This window comes from Cyrtonyx montezumae, unplaced genomic scaffold (assembly GCF_038088225.1).
Source record: "Cyrtonyx montezumae isolate F1298 unplaced genomic scaffold, pur_monq_1.0 scaffold_13, whole genome shotgun sequence".
NCBI lineage: Eukaryota > Metazoa > Chordata > Aves > Galliformes > Odontophoridae > Cyrtonyx > Cyrtonyx montezumae.
This window is the reverse complement of record NW_027071859.1, coordinates 22,112,939-22,132,261: the sequence shown is the minus strand read 5'-3', so window position 1 is coordinate 22,132,261 and position 19,323 is coordinate 22,112,939. Positions and strand designations below refer to the sequence as shown.

The following is a 19,323-nucleotide window of genomic DNA, read 5'->3' as shown; positions in this document are numbered from 1 at the left end:
AGGCTTCACGATTTACCAGGAAGAGTGGTGCTGCTTGGATTAGAAAAGATTGCCTCGAGGGCTGCCTAGAAGCTCCTTCCCTATTGCCAATTCTGTCGTGTCTGTGCAGATAACAGCAATTATTCTGTTTTACTATTCTAGGAACAAATATATTGAAATTTTTGCTTTTTATTTTCTCCTACAGAATGTTAAAACCTTAAAACGTCACCTGCTGCATGCATTAATAGTGTTGTCATTAGCCACTCATACCTAATTATGAAGAAAAATAAACATTCCGCCCCAACGTTCACACATAGCTAAAAGGATATACCTTTATAAACTCAAAATTACTACCAACAAATGTACCATCCTGTCTCTTTTAAAAGGCAAAATAATTTGTAACACGGTTGCAAAGATTTACATTTTCTGAGGAGCATTATCAAAATATTTTTATAGTAATTAATTTCTATCCCATCAGAAAGATGATATTGTTTTCAAGATATTGAGGACATAATGTGAAGAATATCTGAAAATTGAAAACAAAATCTTAAGGTTTGAATTTTAAAAACGTATCACGAGCTGCAGCTAATCCTAGGACTATTTACTTCTGAAGAGACTTTGCTATGGGCAAATGAACAGAAAATGAGAATGACAGTTCCAAGATGAGCTTGGATGCTGCACAACAGCCTCTGGTCTGGAGACGAAATAAGGGTTTTGTGGTTTTGCCCTAAGGTACAATCAGAGTTTCAGAACTATGGAAATTATTTAACTGTGTCAGCATTCATACACTGAAACGCTGAGGTCTGCCCCCCATGATGCTCATCTCTGTTCTGCACAGCACAGCTCAAAGTCTGTTCAGCCTTTTCTGGACAAAAAGAAATTCATTTTGTATTGTCAGGGGTGATATTTCCTCCTTATAGTTGGCAGATTATAATGTACAGTCGGCAGATTATAAAGTGCAGCAAATCCTGTAGGGATATTGGAAATGCATTTTAAAGACTGAATAAGAGTTGAATTTATTTTACAATTTCCAAATGTATTTTTCAGAGACGGTACTAAAAATTAGAATGATATTTATTTTCTGCAGAATGTAGTAGTTTATACTTTCTGGACAATAAATGTCCTCGTTATCAAATAAGCTCACCAAAAAGGATCAGATAAGAAATTCATTCTCTGACAAAAGTTGGCTTTTCAGAACTTTTTTAATTATAAGAATTGGAAATCTGTGTGAGAGCTGTTAGAGGCAGTCTGACAGCATCCCTGTTCTGTTTTTTTGTCTTGTAAATTTGTAACCACGCTGGCACAGCGATGTCTTTTTGTTCAAAATGACAAGCGCTACTTTGCAGCAGTTGCTGTAAAAGCCCATCTGAGTCAGAGGCTAATCTAACAAATCTATCAGATGAAGTATTTCACAAAGTCCAGCCAAAAGAAAGTCTTCCCTTTCTGTGACTTCCACACCCCCGATACCTTTCTCTTCCCATGCAGTCACTTCCACTTTTTCTGTCTCTCCCTGTCTCTCCATCTCTCATGGCATGGAATTCCTCTGGAAGAGTCAGAGAGCTGGCTTTAAATTAGCCAGAGGTGAAGGTAAAATACTCTAGTGTATTTTCTAACCCACAAAGGGGGTTCAAATGGGCTCAAAGGATTGAAAGTTCAAACATCTGTGCAACTCTATCAGAGGATGTGAGCCAGCATCTTTGAAAGCCAAGCCTTTATGGGAGCAGTGATCTAACTCTGAGAAATAGGACTGTGAATCCCCCCATCAGTCCATTTCCTTCCATTTGCCCAGGGGTAAGCAGCTCCGTGCAACAAAACGTAGAACACAAGCAGCAGCTTCTCCGTGGTGTTTTCTGCTGGTTATTTTAGATGTGTGTTCCCCAGAGCACACTCACTTTTTGCACCCCAACCTCAAATGTCACCATTGCCCAGCAGTGTTCAGCAGCCCAGGCAACCAAAGCTGGGGAATCTTGTGGTCATTCTTCGCTTACCTGACACAGCGTTACCTGGTGTGGATATTCCATCTTCACCTTCCACTCCTTTTCTGCCTTGTACCTGAACATGTCAGATGTCCACGTTTGCTTCCCTGGTTTCTGAAGGCCAGGCAGACTGGGGAAATTTAATGCCTGTGGCTGGGCAGAGGCAGGGAGCGAGGCACCGAGAGGAGGGGTCATTTTAAAGAGCACCCGAGCTCAGTCTGCGGTCTCCTTTTGCTCACTGTGACAGCAGAGGGTCACAGTAGAAACCACAAGCTGGGACTTACCAGGTGGCCTCTGATCTTCCTCTCTTCTTTTTACCACCTTTCCTCTCTTTTGTCTTCTCATTTTTCCTAGGAAGAGACAGTTTCACTGGCAGCTTCTTGGACAGCTCTGAGACAACATATTTCTGAGGAGGGTAAGGGGTTTTTAACTCCTCACATTCATAGAGTTTAGAAGGTAGTATATTGAAGGGGGGAAGGTTGTGTGTTTGAATGTGTTGTTTGGGGACCGTCAGTGTCCTTTGGCATGAGTTGTTGTTAATGTAAAGTAAATCAGGTGAAGGCAAACAGCTATAGAAAAGAAAATTATCCAGGGCGTTCAAAGCTCAGCAACATGGTTTTGTAGCAGGATTGTTTGATTTGTTTCACTGGTTCTGAATTTCCTGTCGCTTATGTGCTTATGCACTGAACTAGCCAGTGCAATTTCTGCTGATGGAGAAGTAATTTTCAGGAAAAGACTTTGGAGAGTGGACCTTTTTTTAACAAAGAGCTTTAAATATCACATATTTAAATAAGCTCTACAAGGACATAGTGAAGCAATAAGCATTAGGTGATGTATTTATTAAAATCACTGTTGCGGGCCTCTAAAAATATGTAGAACTATAGATCTGTCTGCCAAAATAATGTCTTTCCTTGCCAGCAATAAAGTCGTGGCTATTAATATGTCCAAAAACACCCAATAGTTTGTTTTTGCTTTTATTCTACATCAACAATTATACTTCACAGGGCAGACAGCATAGTTTTATTGCAAAAAGTTGCATTCAACAATGAAGAAGACTAAAGCACCAGATGCACCTCTGATTGAACCTGTCTTAAAATGGCAAGCTGCTGGGAGGTTGCTATTCTTGGAGGTGACTCTGATAGCTCTCAACAGATGCAGCTCCTGGAATGCAGCCGGAGGGGGGGAGGCGGGAGCAGCTGACCCCCATGCTGGCACCCAGACATTTGGGGACTGCAGCTTACGTCAGCATGCGCTGACACTGACACTTCCAGCACACATGGCCTTCTCCCTCTCCTGCTCTGCACACAGTCATCACCCAGCAGAAGAAGAAAAAAAATTCCTGGTACTCACAGGCAGCAACCATTCCTTTCTATAATTAAATTATCATTTTGTTACGTGCTACACGCTTAAGGGAAAATCAGTGTGCTGAGACTTCAGCTTGAAATGTGATTGAAGTTTGTTCAGGTTGATCTGAAAGAATCCAGAATGTTTTATCATGAAGTAGCGTTTCTTCATGTTCTGTCTGCTATGAGCACAAAGATCTCAAAAATAATCAGCTTGAGTGATTTGTTTTAAAATCAATGGCTATATCAAAGATAAATGGTATACTTGCATATATTGGAATGCTGATCTCAGCAATTCTGTTTTAACTCTGTTACTGAAGATCAGCACTTTCCTTCAGTGTGTATTTGCTTACATGGATATATAGATAGCTCCTTTGAGAACGGCTTAAGAGCCACATCACTTTGTGTTTGACAGAAACCTGGTCCATCATTTCAGCAAGAGCTGGAACAAGCCTAGAGTTGATAAGTATAATTCAAATTCAAAACATGCCTGACTTTGTTCAGATAAAAGTTAGACAGCATCTCTTCTCCTGCAATCTCCTGGAAATCCTAAAAATAACTTTATAACCATTTCAAATTATAGCCACTAAAATGCAGGGAAAGGGTCTATGACTAGAAGGTACTTGAAAAACCGACTTGGAAAATAGAATATCATCAGTCTCATCAATTATAAAAAGTTGAAGCAATTTGGAGTAGATTTTAAATCCAAAATCAGCGTTAACACCATACCTAGAATTCACATTCTTATCTTTTATGTTCCTATCTCCTTAAGAATTTCCCCCACTCTTAGTATTTCCTGGTTACACTCTGAATTCACTTGCCTGTAAATCTACACTAGTCCTGGAGTGAGGATGAACAGAACTAATAGCTCGTATTTTTTATGTTCTTCGGATCTAGAACCTGGCTCACTTCAGAATTGCACATTCTGGGATCCTCACTTCATGTTTATTAGGCAGGGAATGTAACTCTTTGAATGTGTTGACAATAAGATATTATTACTGTTTTGATCTCATTATTAAAAGAAAAGGAATTGTGGAATTACTTGTAGATGTATTCTTCATAATTTGAATATCCATTGTTACGAATAAGCAGCTACATTACCATCCAGGAGAGTACTACAGTTTATAGAGGTAGACTCTCATGTGCATTTTAGTTTTATGGCATTTATATGTATTGACAAAGATTAGATTTGTTGCATAATCACTCAGGTATTAAATTTCACAACTGCAGTGCGGCTCTAAACATTTTCAATTTATTTTTAGCGAGCTTTTGGCTGTAATATTTCATTGCAGTCATGGCACCTAAGAAGAAGAATGTGAAGAAGAACAAAGCAGCAGATATCAATGAAATGACTATCATTGTGGAAGATGGCCCCCTCAGTAAACTAAATGGCTTGAATGGACTCCTAGATGGAGGCAATGGTTTCAGCTGCGTCTCATCTGAAGTTTCTGACTCATCATATAGCCCAAATCTCTTGGAAGGCCTAAGCAGAATGAGACTAGAAAATTTTCTTTGTGACTTGACTATCAGTACCAAAACCAAGTCTTTCAGTGTCCATAAGGTGGTGATGGCTTCAATCAGTGACTACTTCCACAGTATATTAAAGAAAGATCCGTCCACTCAAAGAGTAGACCTCAATGATGTATCCCCATTGGGTCTAGCCACTGTTATTACCTACGCCTACACCGGAAAGCTTACTCTTTCACTTTACACAATAGGTAGCATTATTTCCACAGCAATTTATCTTCAGATTCACACCCTTGTAAAGATGTGCTGTGATTTTCTAACCCAAGAAATCAGTGTTGAGAATTGCATGTACATTGCCAATATTGCAGAAACGTATGGACTAAAAGCAACCAAGGAAGCTGCACATAAATTTATTAGAGACAACTTCATTGAATTTTCAGAAACAGATCAGTTCTTAAAACTTACTTTTGATCAGATTAATGAACTTCTTGCAGATGATGACTTGCAGTTGCCTTCTGAAATTGTTGCATTCCAGATCGCAATAAAATGGCTGGAATTTGACCAAAAAAGAGTGAAGTTTGCTGCTGATCTCTTAGGTAACATTCGTTTTGGTACTATCTCAGCTCAAGACCTCGTCAATTATGTCCAAACTGTTCCGAGAATGATGCAAGATGCAGATTGCCATAAGCTCCTGGTAGATGCCATGAACTATCATTTGCTTCCCTATCATCAGAATACACTTCAGTCTAGAAGAACAAGGATTCGTGGAGGTTTCAGAGTGTTAGTTACCGTTGGGGGACGCCCTGCTCTTACAGAGAAGTCTCTTAGCAGAGACATCTTATACAGAGATCCTGAAAATGGATGGAAGAAGCTCAGTGAAATGCCCGCTAAGAGTTTCAATCAGTGTGTGACGGTGATGGATGGATTTCTCTACGTGGCCGGTGGGGAAGACCAGAATGATGCTAGGAACCAAGCCAAGCATGCAGTCAGCAATTTCTGCAGGTAACTAGTTGCTTGTTTGTTTGTTTGTTTTGAATAATATTTGTGTACTCCACACAGAGCAGGGATGATACCGCTGAACTGTAACTTGAAGTGTGATCAGATCAGACACATAGAAAGGGTGGAAGAGCTATAGATGCCAGTCTTTTGAATGATTTTGAATGAGCAGAAAAGTGCAACTGAAATATGCAATAACCACCATGATGCACAATGAGAAGTGAGGAAGTGAAAGAAATTAATAAGGGAGCTTCTAAAGTAGCACTAAAATACATGAAATCAGATGAGTCTTTGAAGTTCAAGAATTGATGATGCCTCACAAAAAAATCTGAAAAATACTGATGTATTACAATTCTGACTTTCTATGCACCACCCATCATATTTTTAACAGCTCTTACGCTGCATTTCATACCCTTTAGCTTTTGATTTATGAAGAGTTTAGAAACAACAAAGGCTGAATGTCTACCTTACAAGATATTCCAAACAACACTCTGCTTACTGTTCTTATCTGTAATCATCCAAGAACTGCACAAGTGATAGCAAATACCATCACTCCTGCATAACCTAACATGCAGTTGCCAAATGAATGGTGATGGTTTTTAAATAGCTCAGCCTAAAAGCTAGTGGCACACAGTAGCTTGAAGCAAGAGTTGAAAAAACTCCTCTTCTATCTAGTAACAGACTGTGGGCATGCAATGCCAATATGCAGCCCACCAATTCTTCCTTTTCTATTCCCAGAAAACAACACTCAGATAACTTCTCCCACTGAGGTCCACCAACATATAAAATTAATGAAAAAGGAAAGTTACCTAGATCATTTATATTGTGTAATCTAATCTATCATAAAAATATGTCACATGAAGGAGATTATTGCTCTCCAAGCTTCTTCCTCTGAGCTATGCCTTAAATTCTTCCAAGTCACATGCTGGGTGCATAGCTGGGTTTTGTGGAGAAGGTGGTGAAATCCTCGTTGTCTGCTCAGTGTTCTGATCCCTCTTCTGCCATTAACCTTGACAATGCTGATTAACATGAATATGTCTGTGAACTTGCTTTCAGAGCTATCAATAACAATGATAGATAACAGCTAGCAATTACTGTTTACTCTCCCATAGTCCTCTTCTCATTCGCTGGTTCATTCAGCATGCAACAGGAAAAATGTATGGGCCTACTAATGTACCTTACAAAACTCCTTACCCTAAGGAACTGTAATTATCTATTTGCTACTTCAGAATTGCTTATTGAATTGTCAAGGACAGAGAATGTTATTTCAGAAAGGTATAGTATTAGGAAACAAAGATGTTCTCTCCACATAAATCTTAATTGAAAGAAGTGGCAGGAGTAAACACCATTTAGAAAGTACTAAAAAGGTGCTAATACAAATCACCATCTAATGCTTTTTAAAACTCAGAGTCAATTTTGACAGACTTTCAGTAGGCTTAAATGGCATGATTTTAGAATTTCTACTGTATGTTAAAAGCATCACTTTCTGATATTACAAAGAGCTTATACAAATTCAATTTTCAGACAGGAATTGGATTTTTTTATTTAAATAATACTGATTGTGAATGGCATAAACACATTTTCCTCCAATAAAGAACTAAATTAATTCAGAAATTTGAGTAGGGAAGGAAGTTTCCTTCCATTGACTTCTACTGGGTTAAATAAATAGCTAAACACAATATTGATTTAGCATTCCTCAACCACAGCAGTAGTGGGACAGATATAGGACTGTGGAATTTACCAGAGCTGCATGTGAGACAGTCACCCTCTGTTTTTAATGCTTGTAGATATGATCCTCGTTTCAACACCTGGATTCACCTGGCAAACATGAATCAGAAGCGTACCCACTTCAGCCTGAATGTATTCAATGGCCTCCTTTTTGCAGTGGGTGGTCGCAACTTGGAGGGTTGTCTCTCCTCAATGGAGTGCTACGTGCCTGCAACTAATCAGTGGCAGATGAAGGCACCCCTGGAGGTGCCCCGGTGCTGCCACGCCAGCGCTGTGGTGGATGGTAGGATCCTAGTGACGGGAGGTTACATTAATAATGCTTACTCTCGTTCAGTGTGCACGTATGACCCCAGCACTGATAGCTGGCAAGATAAGTCCAGTCTTAGCACCCCACGAGGTTGGCACTGTGCCGTGTCCCTGTTGGAGAGGGTCTATGTCATGGGTGGGTCTCAACTCGGGGGGAGAGGGGAAAGAATCGACGTTCTCCCTGTGGAGTGTTACAGCCCTTACACAGGCCAGTGGAGTTATGTGGCACCCCTTCAAACCGGGGTTAGCACAGCCGGCGCTTCAATGCTGGATGGGAAAATATACTTAGTGGGGGGCTGGAATGAGATAGAGAAAAAATATAAGAAGTGCATTCAGTGCTATAACCCAGATCTCAATGAGTGGACGGACGAAGACGAGCTGCCTGAAGCCACTGTGGGAGTATCCTGTTGTACTATATCCATGCCCAACACCAAGACAAGGGAGTCCAGGGCAAGCTCAGTCTCCTCTGTACCAGTCAGTATTTAAATGTTGGTCAAACCAGCAACCAGTACAAATGTTTACCAGCATAGCAGTATAATTAACCCTTTAAGTAGCATTTATGAGCTTATATGGAAAAAAACAATTGGCTTTGCAACAGTTTTCACGCTGCAAATTTGCCAGTTCTCATGGCCTTTAAAAAGGTGGTGTGAAACAAGCAATTAGGGGAAAAGATGAATTTTCTTAGCAGGAAGAGAGTTAAGCCATAACTGCAGAGGGAATTTCATTCTGTTCCTGACTTTGCCACTGGCTCACTGTGTTATCTGTGGCAAATCATTTACTTTTTTTGTGCCTTGGTTTCCTTACCTATAAAATAGAGATAAATTTGCTTCAGAAGATTGTTGTGAGGCTTTTTTTAATACTGAGTTTGAAATGCTTTCAGAACTCAAAATGAAAGTCAAATACTGATAGTAATAAATCTCAACAGAAATTAGAAGTGTGACATGTTACGTTAAAATTGGTCAATTTTGTTATTTTTTAAGCTTTTTCTATTTTGAGGGGAAAAAAAAAGAAAAAGAAAAAAAAAACTTGCAGATAGAATGTACATACTTTACTTCTGGGAGCAGTGATATTCACAGAAAATTTTTCAAAACTTTTTCTCCATCAGAAGCTAGTAAAAGAGAGCCTTTAATTCTCCGATCTGATGCTGTGGTATGGCTTTCAAGACCCGAATCCACAAAGTACATGAGCTCCTGTAAGCATTACGTCCAGCCCTGAGGTCTTCCTTGGGTGCTATGTTGCTCTCCTGGCCTCCATGTGTACACCATGTAGCAGACAATCACCTCCCCTTCCTTCTCAAACCAGGGAGACTCTCCTGTTGCTCCAGATGGAAGACAAGCAGGCTATCCAGTGTGTTTCCTCCTGCTCCTACTCTACCCCACCTGTGTAGTTACGTACCTGTGGGCTGTATTCTCTTCTGAGAAGGCCCATGCCAGAAGCCAGGAGGTGCCACAACAGAGACAAAATCTGAAAACTGAGTTCGTGCCAGGGGACACCAAGGGCTAAGTAGTATCTCAGGGTGCAGAAAGTGCACAGAACATCTCTCCTACTCTGTATCATTTTGAAAAAAAAATCCCTGTGAGATAATGAACAAAGACTAAATGAAGGCTGCAGGATGTGCTTTTAAGCATAAGATATATGTGTGGAAAACCATGAATCACGGGAAACTGGATGAAATCAAAGATACTTTTCTTAATAGTAGCAAAGAGATCTTAACACTTTTCTTACCAGATGAGGGCAAACATCACACAGACTAACATTTTTCTAGACATCCCATTAAGTATATAGTTTTGAATTCTTTGCTAGAGCCTTATTTATATTTTGAGGAGCTCTTAGTCACATTTTCAAAGGCTAGACTACTGCTGTGCTTGTTGAAGCCTGTAGAGTTTCCCCAGTGAGTGAAGTCTCTGCTCAACTCAGATTAATTTCCAAGAACACTTTTTTTCTCTAATCTCAGCACACAGTAAAGGAATCAAGTATGATACCTAATCCCGTTCACATAGTCAAAGTGATATGCAGCCCACAAAGTCCCTGTAGTATTTGATTCTGAAGGGCTGCTGTCAGCATAATATGTCTACATGCTTCTGTTTGAGAAGTAAAGAAACAAAACTAGAAATTAAAACAATTTAATATAACCAAAAGGGTAAACATTCACTCAACAGATAGTTGAGTAGTTTATCTCATTTGCAAAAGAGAAATGCTATAAAATTGTCTGTGTATACACACTTTGTTGAGACAAGCATTTAAAGGTCTCTCCTCCTTCATACTTTGTAGCTTTGTTTCAGCTCCATACTGAACATAACACTGTTAGAGATGATATAATTCACCCTGTCCATTGCAATTAATTCTACTCGGTCCTGTTTTCCACTTCTTAATCAGAATTCACATCTGCATCCCGACTGCAGAAATTTAAATCCCAAATTCAATTTCTGAGTACTGCATGCTGTTAGAATACACTGCATTACAGTGTCCTGAAGTCAGAGTACCAGTCGTTTTGTTTTGGTTAATTTGATTTGCATATAGTTATCCTTTACCTTGTCTAATCCAAATGAATAATAATTCAAATCCAGTCACAGAACAAAACATGGACTTGTGTAACAGAGTAGGATTACTGTATTTTAAGTACAAAAATACTGTACCTGCCCAATCCTATCAAAAACATTCGCATGGGTGACAGCAACATTTTTACTTTCTTGAAGTCCTGATCACATGTTCCATACAAAAGTATTTAAGATGCTCTTTGAAAAATCCTTCCGCTCCAATAATTTTTTGCCAAATTATAATACTATTAGATGTAGCTGCTTATCCACCCAGGTCAATGAAGAAACAAATTCACTTATGTCTGTATATATACGCTAGTTATTTAGTGCTTCTAGGGTACCCATTAAGGTAATTAAGAATTGAATAAATAATCATTTGGCCTCGGATAAATATGGGATAAAATTCCATCATGGAAGAATCTTCTTTTGTCTTTAGGAAGTCAGGTCCCAAATGATATTAGCAGTCAGACGTTGCTGCACGCTTTCCTCTTTTGTGAACCCATACTTTCTATACTTCAGCACCAATCTTCTGCTTTTGGATATAAATTTATTTGTGAATGATGGGTTAAGTGCAATGAAACTACTCTCGTACTACTTAAAGGGTTAAAAACACTGGGGGCCAAATCCTTTTCATCTTACTCACAAAAAAAAAAGTTCTACTGACTTCATTGGGACTACTGAATAAGATGTATAGGATTTAAAACTCTTGGCCAAATTCTGGCAGAACAGTACATATAGATGCCTGCAAAACTGTCATATCCAGAGGGAAGATTGACCTCTCAGCCCTCTCCGCCCTTGGCCTCACAAGTCTGTAAGGAAGTGTCCTGGGACAGGAGTCAAGCACCACTGGCCATGCGTTTCTTCCATTGCACAAACTAGGTACATACTACAGGCAAAAAAATCTTAGGCAGATCAATAAGAGGCATTGTTATCGCGATGGCACTTCAATGTGGCTTTATATTTTCATTATTTTCTGTAAACATCTGTTTAGGCTTCAACTGCATATTGAGCCAGGATTTGGCCCTTAATATGTGACAATATCAGCTGAACTTAATATTATTCTGATCGTACCAACGTACTGAGATAACTGTGACCTTTTTATGTACAATCTCATTTTGTTAGAACTGTAAAAAGTGGTTTGTATGTTACATGTTATGGGACAGTGTTCTTTCATTGTTCGGTACCATAGTTTCAATCTCCAAATATTTAATAAGAAAATCTCAGTTGAACTGGAAATACTGTGCATCCCAAATAGAAAATTACAAATGCAGTTTTGGAAGTACCGTATACAGTAATATTAAGTACAGTAGAAGTTCCAACTATATGAGATGCAGGTTGCAAAAAGACTCCAAGGATCACCTTTAATGCTACAGTACTAGTAAAAAAATAATACTGTTGTCTTCAAAATTCCATATGCCCACGCATGTATAGTCTATAACATCTGTGCTTCCAAGGAATTGAAATCCGAAAATGATCTCTCTTCAGTCTGTGAGTTAAACAATTTGAAAACATTTAGTTTTCATGTTTATTAATGCTTGTATAGGTGCATGGGAGAGTGTGTTGTAAGGTTACGAGTGAGAAGCCTACTGGTGGAAAGGGATGCTGAATGGGAGATTCTGTGCATAGTTCTTAGCCATGATGAGACCATGATCATTCCTGAAGTTAACCTATATGATCATCTATAGATGAGTCAAGAGTCCAGTAAGTTTAAGTGACAACTTCTAGCTGATCAGAGAGGGGAGCAGCCAAAATTAACATCAACCAAAGCTACGAGGTGTTAAAATGTGTTGTGTGTTGGGATTTTTAAATGGCAGTTCTTGCAGGAAAAAGTACATGATTAATTAAATAACTGAAGTAGACCATCCTTTATATTATCCTTAAACCTAAATTCAATGATTCTACCCCTTTAACTCTTTCAAAATCCATCATGGGTTTAGGGGGACTTTTTCCCTAGTAACAGCATTTTCCCTAGTAAAAGCAATAAGTTTCTAGCAATCAGTTCCAACAGTCATAAATATAGTTGTATGAGCACATTTCACATTTTTAATACAGTGGTGCCTCTCTTATGTACATACACATAACATATGTATAATATATATTCTCATGCCTTAATGTTTGGAAAAGTAAATTACAAGAACTGAAAAAGTAAATTACTATTAACTGAATGAATGAAATAATTAATATTAATTATATTAATATATAATAAAGGCCAACATGGAGGTATCAGTATTACCATTCAAATGCCTACTTTTACCATACAGGCACATGAAATTTTTGCAGACTATATTTCCCCATTAAGCATTATTTCCCAGAGAATATCTGTTCAGTGAAATCCTGTGTAGGCTTCAAGGTTTTCTGTGCAACACACAGGACTGGAGATGCAAGATCCAGACAGGGGAAAGCAGAAGACGGAACCCCTTACCACTGTCAGGAGATTAAGATTTTGATCCCATTTCTCAAGGCTGTTTGAGAAATACATGCTGGAAGGAAATATTTGCTTCAACACACATTTTTCCATAAGCAGCCTTTGTGTTACATGACTGAAGTTGGCCGACATTTCTTAGAAAAGCTCAGTCTCAATTTTCTATTGACTATAATTTCCATTCACAGTTTAATAGAATTTTCAACTCGCTGTAACCTGGGCTTTCCCAATCTGGGAAATATTTTTCAAGTTCTGAATATACCTGCTTGGAAAATTCAGCTGAAGTTGATAGTCCTTAAACAGTCTCCTGACATTTTTGCAACAAATCTTCTAATCCTTTTGTCAAAGATTTGCTTTATATGAGTAATCAGAAACTTTTTCATGAACGCGGGTTTGTACTCTGATTCCTCCATGCAGGAGAATCTCTTGTTCCTTTTTATTTTCTACTTTTTGTCCATTATTGAGTGATTTTCTCACAAGCAACCAAAGCAGATGCTCATGGTGCACAGATGCACACAGTTCATGGAAGCTCATCTGTGAATCTAATGTAAAAAAAAAAATCTCTTTGCTGTGGATGGTAAAGAAAAGGTCATATTATGGAATGCCTGTAGGAAAAAAGTGGTGAACAATGAGTTGCAGGTGCTCACTTTTAAAACATGGCACTGCTAAGAGCTCTATTCCCAGTAGTTCCCTAAAGGACAAAGGAGAATCCATGCAATTCTGTATAGCTTGAGTGAGAGATCCAGATAATATCAGATGAGTTTTGCCATGCAAAACACTAGTACATTCATTGGTTTCTCAATGGAAATTCAATTTTCAGTAAGAATATATACAGTAAACTTTCAGGAAATACATCATAAATATCAGTCGTTAAGAATGGGAGCACACACATTTAGATACACTGGGTGTTACACTGGCTGCTGCCTTGGCAACAAGTCAAAAAGATAATTTATTTGTGTAAAGCATTTCCCTGGCTTATAAGTGTTAGACATACTGCTATACAAATAGGTTTTCTAATTATACACTGTAAGGATGAACTGTGATAACACATGGGAACATATTTCAACAGAAAAAAATCTATACATGTAATGTGAGAATGTTACTACTTAAAAATTGAAATTTGTAGTGCAGCAGTTGTTAAGTGGAATAAAACAGCATGTCAGTATTTTTCATTGTGTGCTTCAAATAAAACTGTTGACACAAAGAACAAATTATTTTTGTTGTCAAGTCCATTTGTATCTCTGGGACTGTCTTTCTGTCAGGCTAACTCCTGGCTGCAGTTTAAATATCCTTTGTATTCCAAGCCCCATGCTGATCACCTCTCCCATACCAACTAATTGGCATCTTTGTCATATGCTGACTGCCAATCCACGGTCATGTTGAGCTACACAGGATGACGCTGGTGCCACTTGTATCCTGTCTTCATTTCTTTCACAAGGAGAAAAACTTTTCTTTTTAACAAAGCATTTCATAGTCATTTTTCATCATCCAAATGCCTAACAAGAAAAGATAACAGAGTAGATGCGTGATGAGCAATTTGACATATTTTCCTTCTCATTGTATGAGTAACATTATCAGAAATAAAAGCATCTAAGTTTTGAGGGGGAGAGAAATAGTCATAATTCTAAAAGGCAACTGAGGGGTTTTGGTGCATCTAAAAAGTGTTCCCTGAGTTTTGACAACAAGGGCTTGCTTCAAAGCATGATTTGGTGTTCTGTGGATATCTAAGACAGCTTGATGAGACTGCTGAACAAGAACACGACCTGCATGCACTTTTGGACATCAAAATGTAAGAACAGAATCTGTTAGAGAGTGTCCAAAGGAGGGCTACAAAGATGGTGGAGGGTCTGAAGGGCAAGACATATGAGGAGCAGATGAGGTCCCTTGGTGTATGAGGTCCAGAGCAGAGGAGCTGAGGGGAGGCCTAATGGCGGCTGCAGCTCTCACAGGGAGCAGAGGGGCAGCGCTGAGCTCTGCTCTGTGTGACAGAGACAGGACCCGAGGGAACGGCATGGAGCTGTGTCAGGGGAGGGGCAGCTGGGGGTCAGGGACAGGGTCTGCACCAGAGGACAGTGGGCATGGGATGGGCTGCACAAGGAGGCACATAGCCCTGAGCTGCCAGAGTTCAAGGAGTGTTTGCACAATGCTGTCAGACACAGGGTCTGAATTTTGGGAGATCCCATATGGATCCAGGTGTTGGACTTGATGATCCTCAGGACATTCTACGGTTCTGTGAATCACACACCTCTGGAGCATCAGTGAGGTTCCTGACATCTGACAAGATGCTACCTGCCTGAGGTTATGCTCACCTGCACATCAAGTCTGAAAGTCAGGACTCAAGTGTCTAAATGTACCTCTCAAGTATTATTTGACATGCTCTGGACTCCATCTGCTGTGGTTTTTCCACAGGTCCCAAAATGACAGCCTTAAGCAGATGACCCAGGTGGCATAAGGTGTCTCATAGGTTCATAGGTTCATAAGGTTGGAAAGGACCTACAAGATCATCTAGTCCAACCATCCTCCTATCACTATCCCTACCCAACTACTAAATCAAATCCCTTAGCACCTCATCTAAACGCTTCTTGAATTAAATTAATTAACATGAGGTTATCAATCTGTGAGTGACCTGTAGAAGGGGATTAATTTGCCTCAATATAGACATTTTATGTCATTTCCAACGCTGAAGGGCATCCCAGCTATCCTCTGCCTGGCAGTCCAGAAATAGGTAGCTGTCCTATTGGTGTCTCAGTGCATCCGTGAGTCCTTGCTGCCTTGGGCAACTACAGTGTCTCAAATTTGCCAAAGCTCTTATCCAAAAAGATGTGCTGAACTGTGAGTTATAATTAATATAACTCATGGTAGTTACCCTACATAAATCTATTATTAAAATTTACATTAGCTCATCTTAGCTCAGAATTGACGTTAGCCTTTCTTAGCTCAAATCCTCATAAGAACACTATTCAAACTATGTGTAAGAGTTGTTTCTTTCAGTGGAGAGGACTATTCAAAGTGCCAATGTCTGACTTTGGCCCAGTGCAGTAGGATATAATGTTGTTACCTCTTGATGATGACCAGACTGGTAATTTAGCAGTGTAAGCACAGTGGTGCAAAAGTTCTTAGGGAATAAACAGATCCCTAGAGCATACAACTTACATTTCATATGGTTAATGGTGTGAAGCAGAAAGCAAAAGATTCAGGGATTATAGATGAATAACTTCCATCCAGCAAGCATGAAATGTCAATGTTTATCTGTAAAGCATTTCCCAGTGATCCTCAGGTAATTAAAATCTTTAAAGACTTAAATCTTTAATGTTGTCAGATTTCCTTTTTCATGTGAATAATGTTGTTGCTAGAGAAAAGGACAGTGTTGCTTTGCTTGGCATAAGGAAATTGCTTTGTATAGTCATAAGGTATAGAAAGAGACTTAATATACGATGTTACCTACTGAAATCAGAGTTTCACCATTTGTTTGTAAGGAAACATAACCAAGATCACATCAGCCTGAAAGGGATTCTGATCTACTCCTGCTGTGCAGAATGGGATGAGCAAGTCTCTCCCTTGACCCCTTGTCAAAGCTCATAGCACGTTGGTCCCCACCACTCGGAGGAAATGAGGCTGGTGCGGTACCGCTGTGCCCAAGACATAAATAGTGCTACTGCCATATCTCACCTCTAGATGAGTTCTTCCTGAAGCCAGAGAGGGGATCAGGGAAGAAATGTTAAGAACTATGTAAAAAGAAATGTATGAAAGAAACTGGGTAAAAAGAAACTCTCGATGAGTTCTTCCTGAAGCCAGAGAGGGGATCATAGAAGAAATGTTAAAGAACTATGTAAATGATTGCTGGGAGATAAAGTAGAGGAGTTGAAAAATCAGGGGTGTTTTTGAGGAAGCAAAATACAGGAGTCAAGCCATTAATCTATGCACTGAAAAATGCTAAAAAGTTTTTGTAAATAAACCATGGCTTAAAAGGCAAAGATTTTAATCAAGTGTTGCCAAATGCATTATTTGGCAGCATCACTAAGTAAAAAACAGAGTAAACACTGGCTGCATTCTTTCTTATTGAGTTTGCCTTGTTACTTAAGAGTAAAAAAAAAAAAACCCTTATTTTTCTGTATTCCAGGCATTTCAGAGATGATAATGTCATCATTTTCCTTCAAATCGAGTGAAATAATATGAATGAAATATTCACTTAGAGAAAACCATTTTTCCCTAAATTATCCAAAATGTAGCTGTTGGACTTGCACAGATTTATGGTGTCCATTACACCAATGTGTAAAGGTCTATAAATTGATACGTTTCTTCTTTCTGCAAAATGCTCACAAGATAAATGTATTTTAGTAAAATACAACCCAAACCTATGGCAATGCACTGTGTCTCATCTGAAGGACATTGCGTATCCTTAAGCAGAATCCTCATGTAGCAACACGAGCACAGCCATGAAGACCAGTAGGACCAAATGGGGGAGACTGTTTTCATCTTCTGCTATTTATGTACAGGATTATTCTGAGCCAAACAGTGAATCTGTTGAAGTTGCTGAACACAGAATCATAGAATTGCAGGGACTGGAAAAGAGCTCTAGAGATCGAGTCCAACCCCCCTGCTGAAGCAGGTTCCCTGCAATAGATTGCATAGGCAGGCATCCAGATAGGTCTCGATTCCATAGCAGGAGACTCCACATCCTCTCTGGGCAACCTGTTCCATTTATGAACACTAATCAGATCCCCTCTGAGTCCTCTTTTTTCAAGGCTGAACAGACCCAGGTCTGTCAGCTTTTCCTCAGAGTGGTGCTCTAGACCCTTGAGCATCTCTGTCGCTGCTCGCTCCAGCGAACTGAAGTCAGATTTCGGGTCAGGGCAGTGCCTGATCCTGGCGGGCTCGCACCGAGCGCGGAGGAAGCGGGACCTCAGCAGGGCCGCGGGAGGGCAGCAGCGGGAAGGACACGAGCCGGCCGAGTCCTGGCAGAAATGACGGGACGGCAGCGGGGGAATCCGGGAGAAAACTATTGCCGGAAAACTATTCCGGACAGGAGTGCTGTGGGGTTGGAAAAAGAGAGGAGGAAAAACAAAGACGATAGTTACGTCGTGTAAAAAACTATCAGTGGCGGCCTGCCCTCTTTCCTACACCTCCTCTGCGAAAAACACTTTGGGAGTGGACTGTGACTCGGGAAGAGCCCAACAGGGTGGTAAAGCGACCTGAAAAACATGCAAGCGTTCAGCGAGGGGCAGCCGAACGGATCCGGGTCGGTAACGTGGCAGTGCGAGGGGATGCAGGAAGGTGGGCAACATTCTCCGCAGCTGAAGTTTTCTTAGCTCTGGGATGAAATTCAAGCAGCCACAAGAGAGCATCATTCCCACAGCAAATAAGACACAGCTCTGGCTAGGGAGGACGGGCGGCTTAACTCCTTTGTGCTCACAGTGGGAACTTTGTCGGCATGTTCCAGATCTGTGGTCCCTACTTCCAGCTATATGAAAGTTCCTCTGTCTGCTCTGCCAGAGTTAGTTTCAGTGGGATTACATAATATTTATCCCCACTGGACAGATGTACAGATGTATTTTCTGCCTCCCAAGCCTTAAATGCTGATCACTTGTCAGGACGATGTTCACAAGAATATTTTTTGCTTCTATCTCAGTGCAACATGAATGAGCTTTTTGGAAATTGCTGAAGTTTAGGAGCTGGGAAAACAGTTCTTTCCCGTGTTGCCAGGAGGACAGTATAGCCAACAGATTTATGGCCCAGCTGCTTCTCTGAAGCTCATGTACTGGTCACTGCATACACTTGAGTGTTCAGCCAGTGAATTATAGGTTGCTATAATAAGAATGTTCTGCTTTCTGTTAGATCACACTCACTGCAACAATAGCAAATGAACTGACGCAGCTGACGGAGCCATCAGTGACATTTCAGGGTCTCTTTCCTTCACTGCTGGCTTCAAAGAAGTCTTGGCAAGAAAAAAAGAAAACACCTCAGTAGCATTATCAGAAGTAACAGATCAGTTCTTCTGAAGGAAGTAGAGAGGTCCCAGGCCATGTGAACAGCAAAAACTCCAAGAATCTCAACAAAACCAGAAAAAAGTGATTGCAGATATCGTAATTCATGTACTGAAATTCAATGCAGAACTCTGTCACAGTGTTGTGTGAGTAATAAATAGCACTCTCCACTCTCAGCAGCAGACTGAATACTTCTTTATCAAAAAACCCTTTGGGGAAAAAAAAAAAAAAAAGAGATAAGTGCATTTCCTGGACTAACATTGCTGAAAGGAGTGACGAAAAAGAGAACGGTTCACCCTGTGGAAGCAGAGCATGTGTGGGTCACACTGCCAGCAGTTGGAGCAGTTTGTGTGAGAAGCAAGTGTTCCAAGAATTCCTACGTGATCTTGTCTCTTTGGAGGGACAGACCACTCAGAAGAGGCCAGATAAGTCATGCAAGTTAGGAAGCTGAGTAGTCGCAGGCATTATCTGTCGGGAAGCTTAAATGTTTTTTATCTACCATTGCCCCTTTGAAGCAGTCAGTGCAGCCATTTCGAGTGACTTATTCAGTCACACACAAGGTCCTACTTTTAGGAAGAGCTGAAC

The 19,323-nt window shown here is 40.0% G+C and overlaps 1 protein-coding gene across 1 annotated transcript; it reads left to right on the top strand.

Moving 5' to 3' along the window:
* Positions 1-2,201: 2,201 nt before the first annotated feature.
* On the top strand, positions 2,202-8,729 carry KLHL31 (kelch like family member 31). Its single transcript, XM_065730802.1, has 3 exons — positions 2,202-2,370; positions 4,561-5,767; positions 7,549-8,729. Exons 2-3 carry the CDS (start codon positions 4,593-4,595, stop codon positions 8,279-8,281), a joined length of 1,908 nt encoding a protein of 635 aa, XP_065586874.1. The 5' UTR covers positions 2,202-2,370; positions 4,561-4,592; the 3' UTR covers positions 8,282-8,729.
* The last annotated feature ends 10,594 nt before the right edge of the window (positions 8,730-19,323 follow it).

What these genes read in the sequence shown, in the direction of transcription:
- KLHL31 (XM_065730802.1), top strand. Translation starts at nt 4,593, where the DNA reads ATGGCACCTAAGAAGAAGAATGTGAAGAAGAACAAAGCAGCAGATATC. An exon ending in GCAGTCAGCAATTTCTGCAG is followed by an intron (nt 5,768 to 7,548) that starts GTAACTAGTTGC and finishes TAATGCTTGTAG; the next exon opens with ATATGATCCTCGTTTCAACA.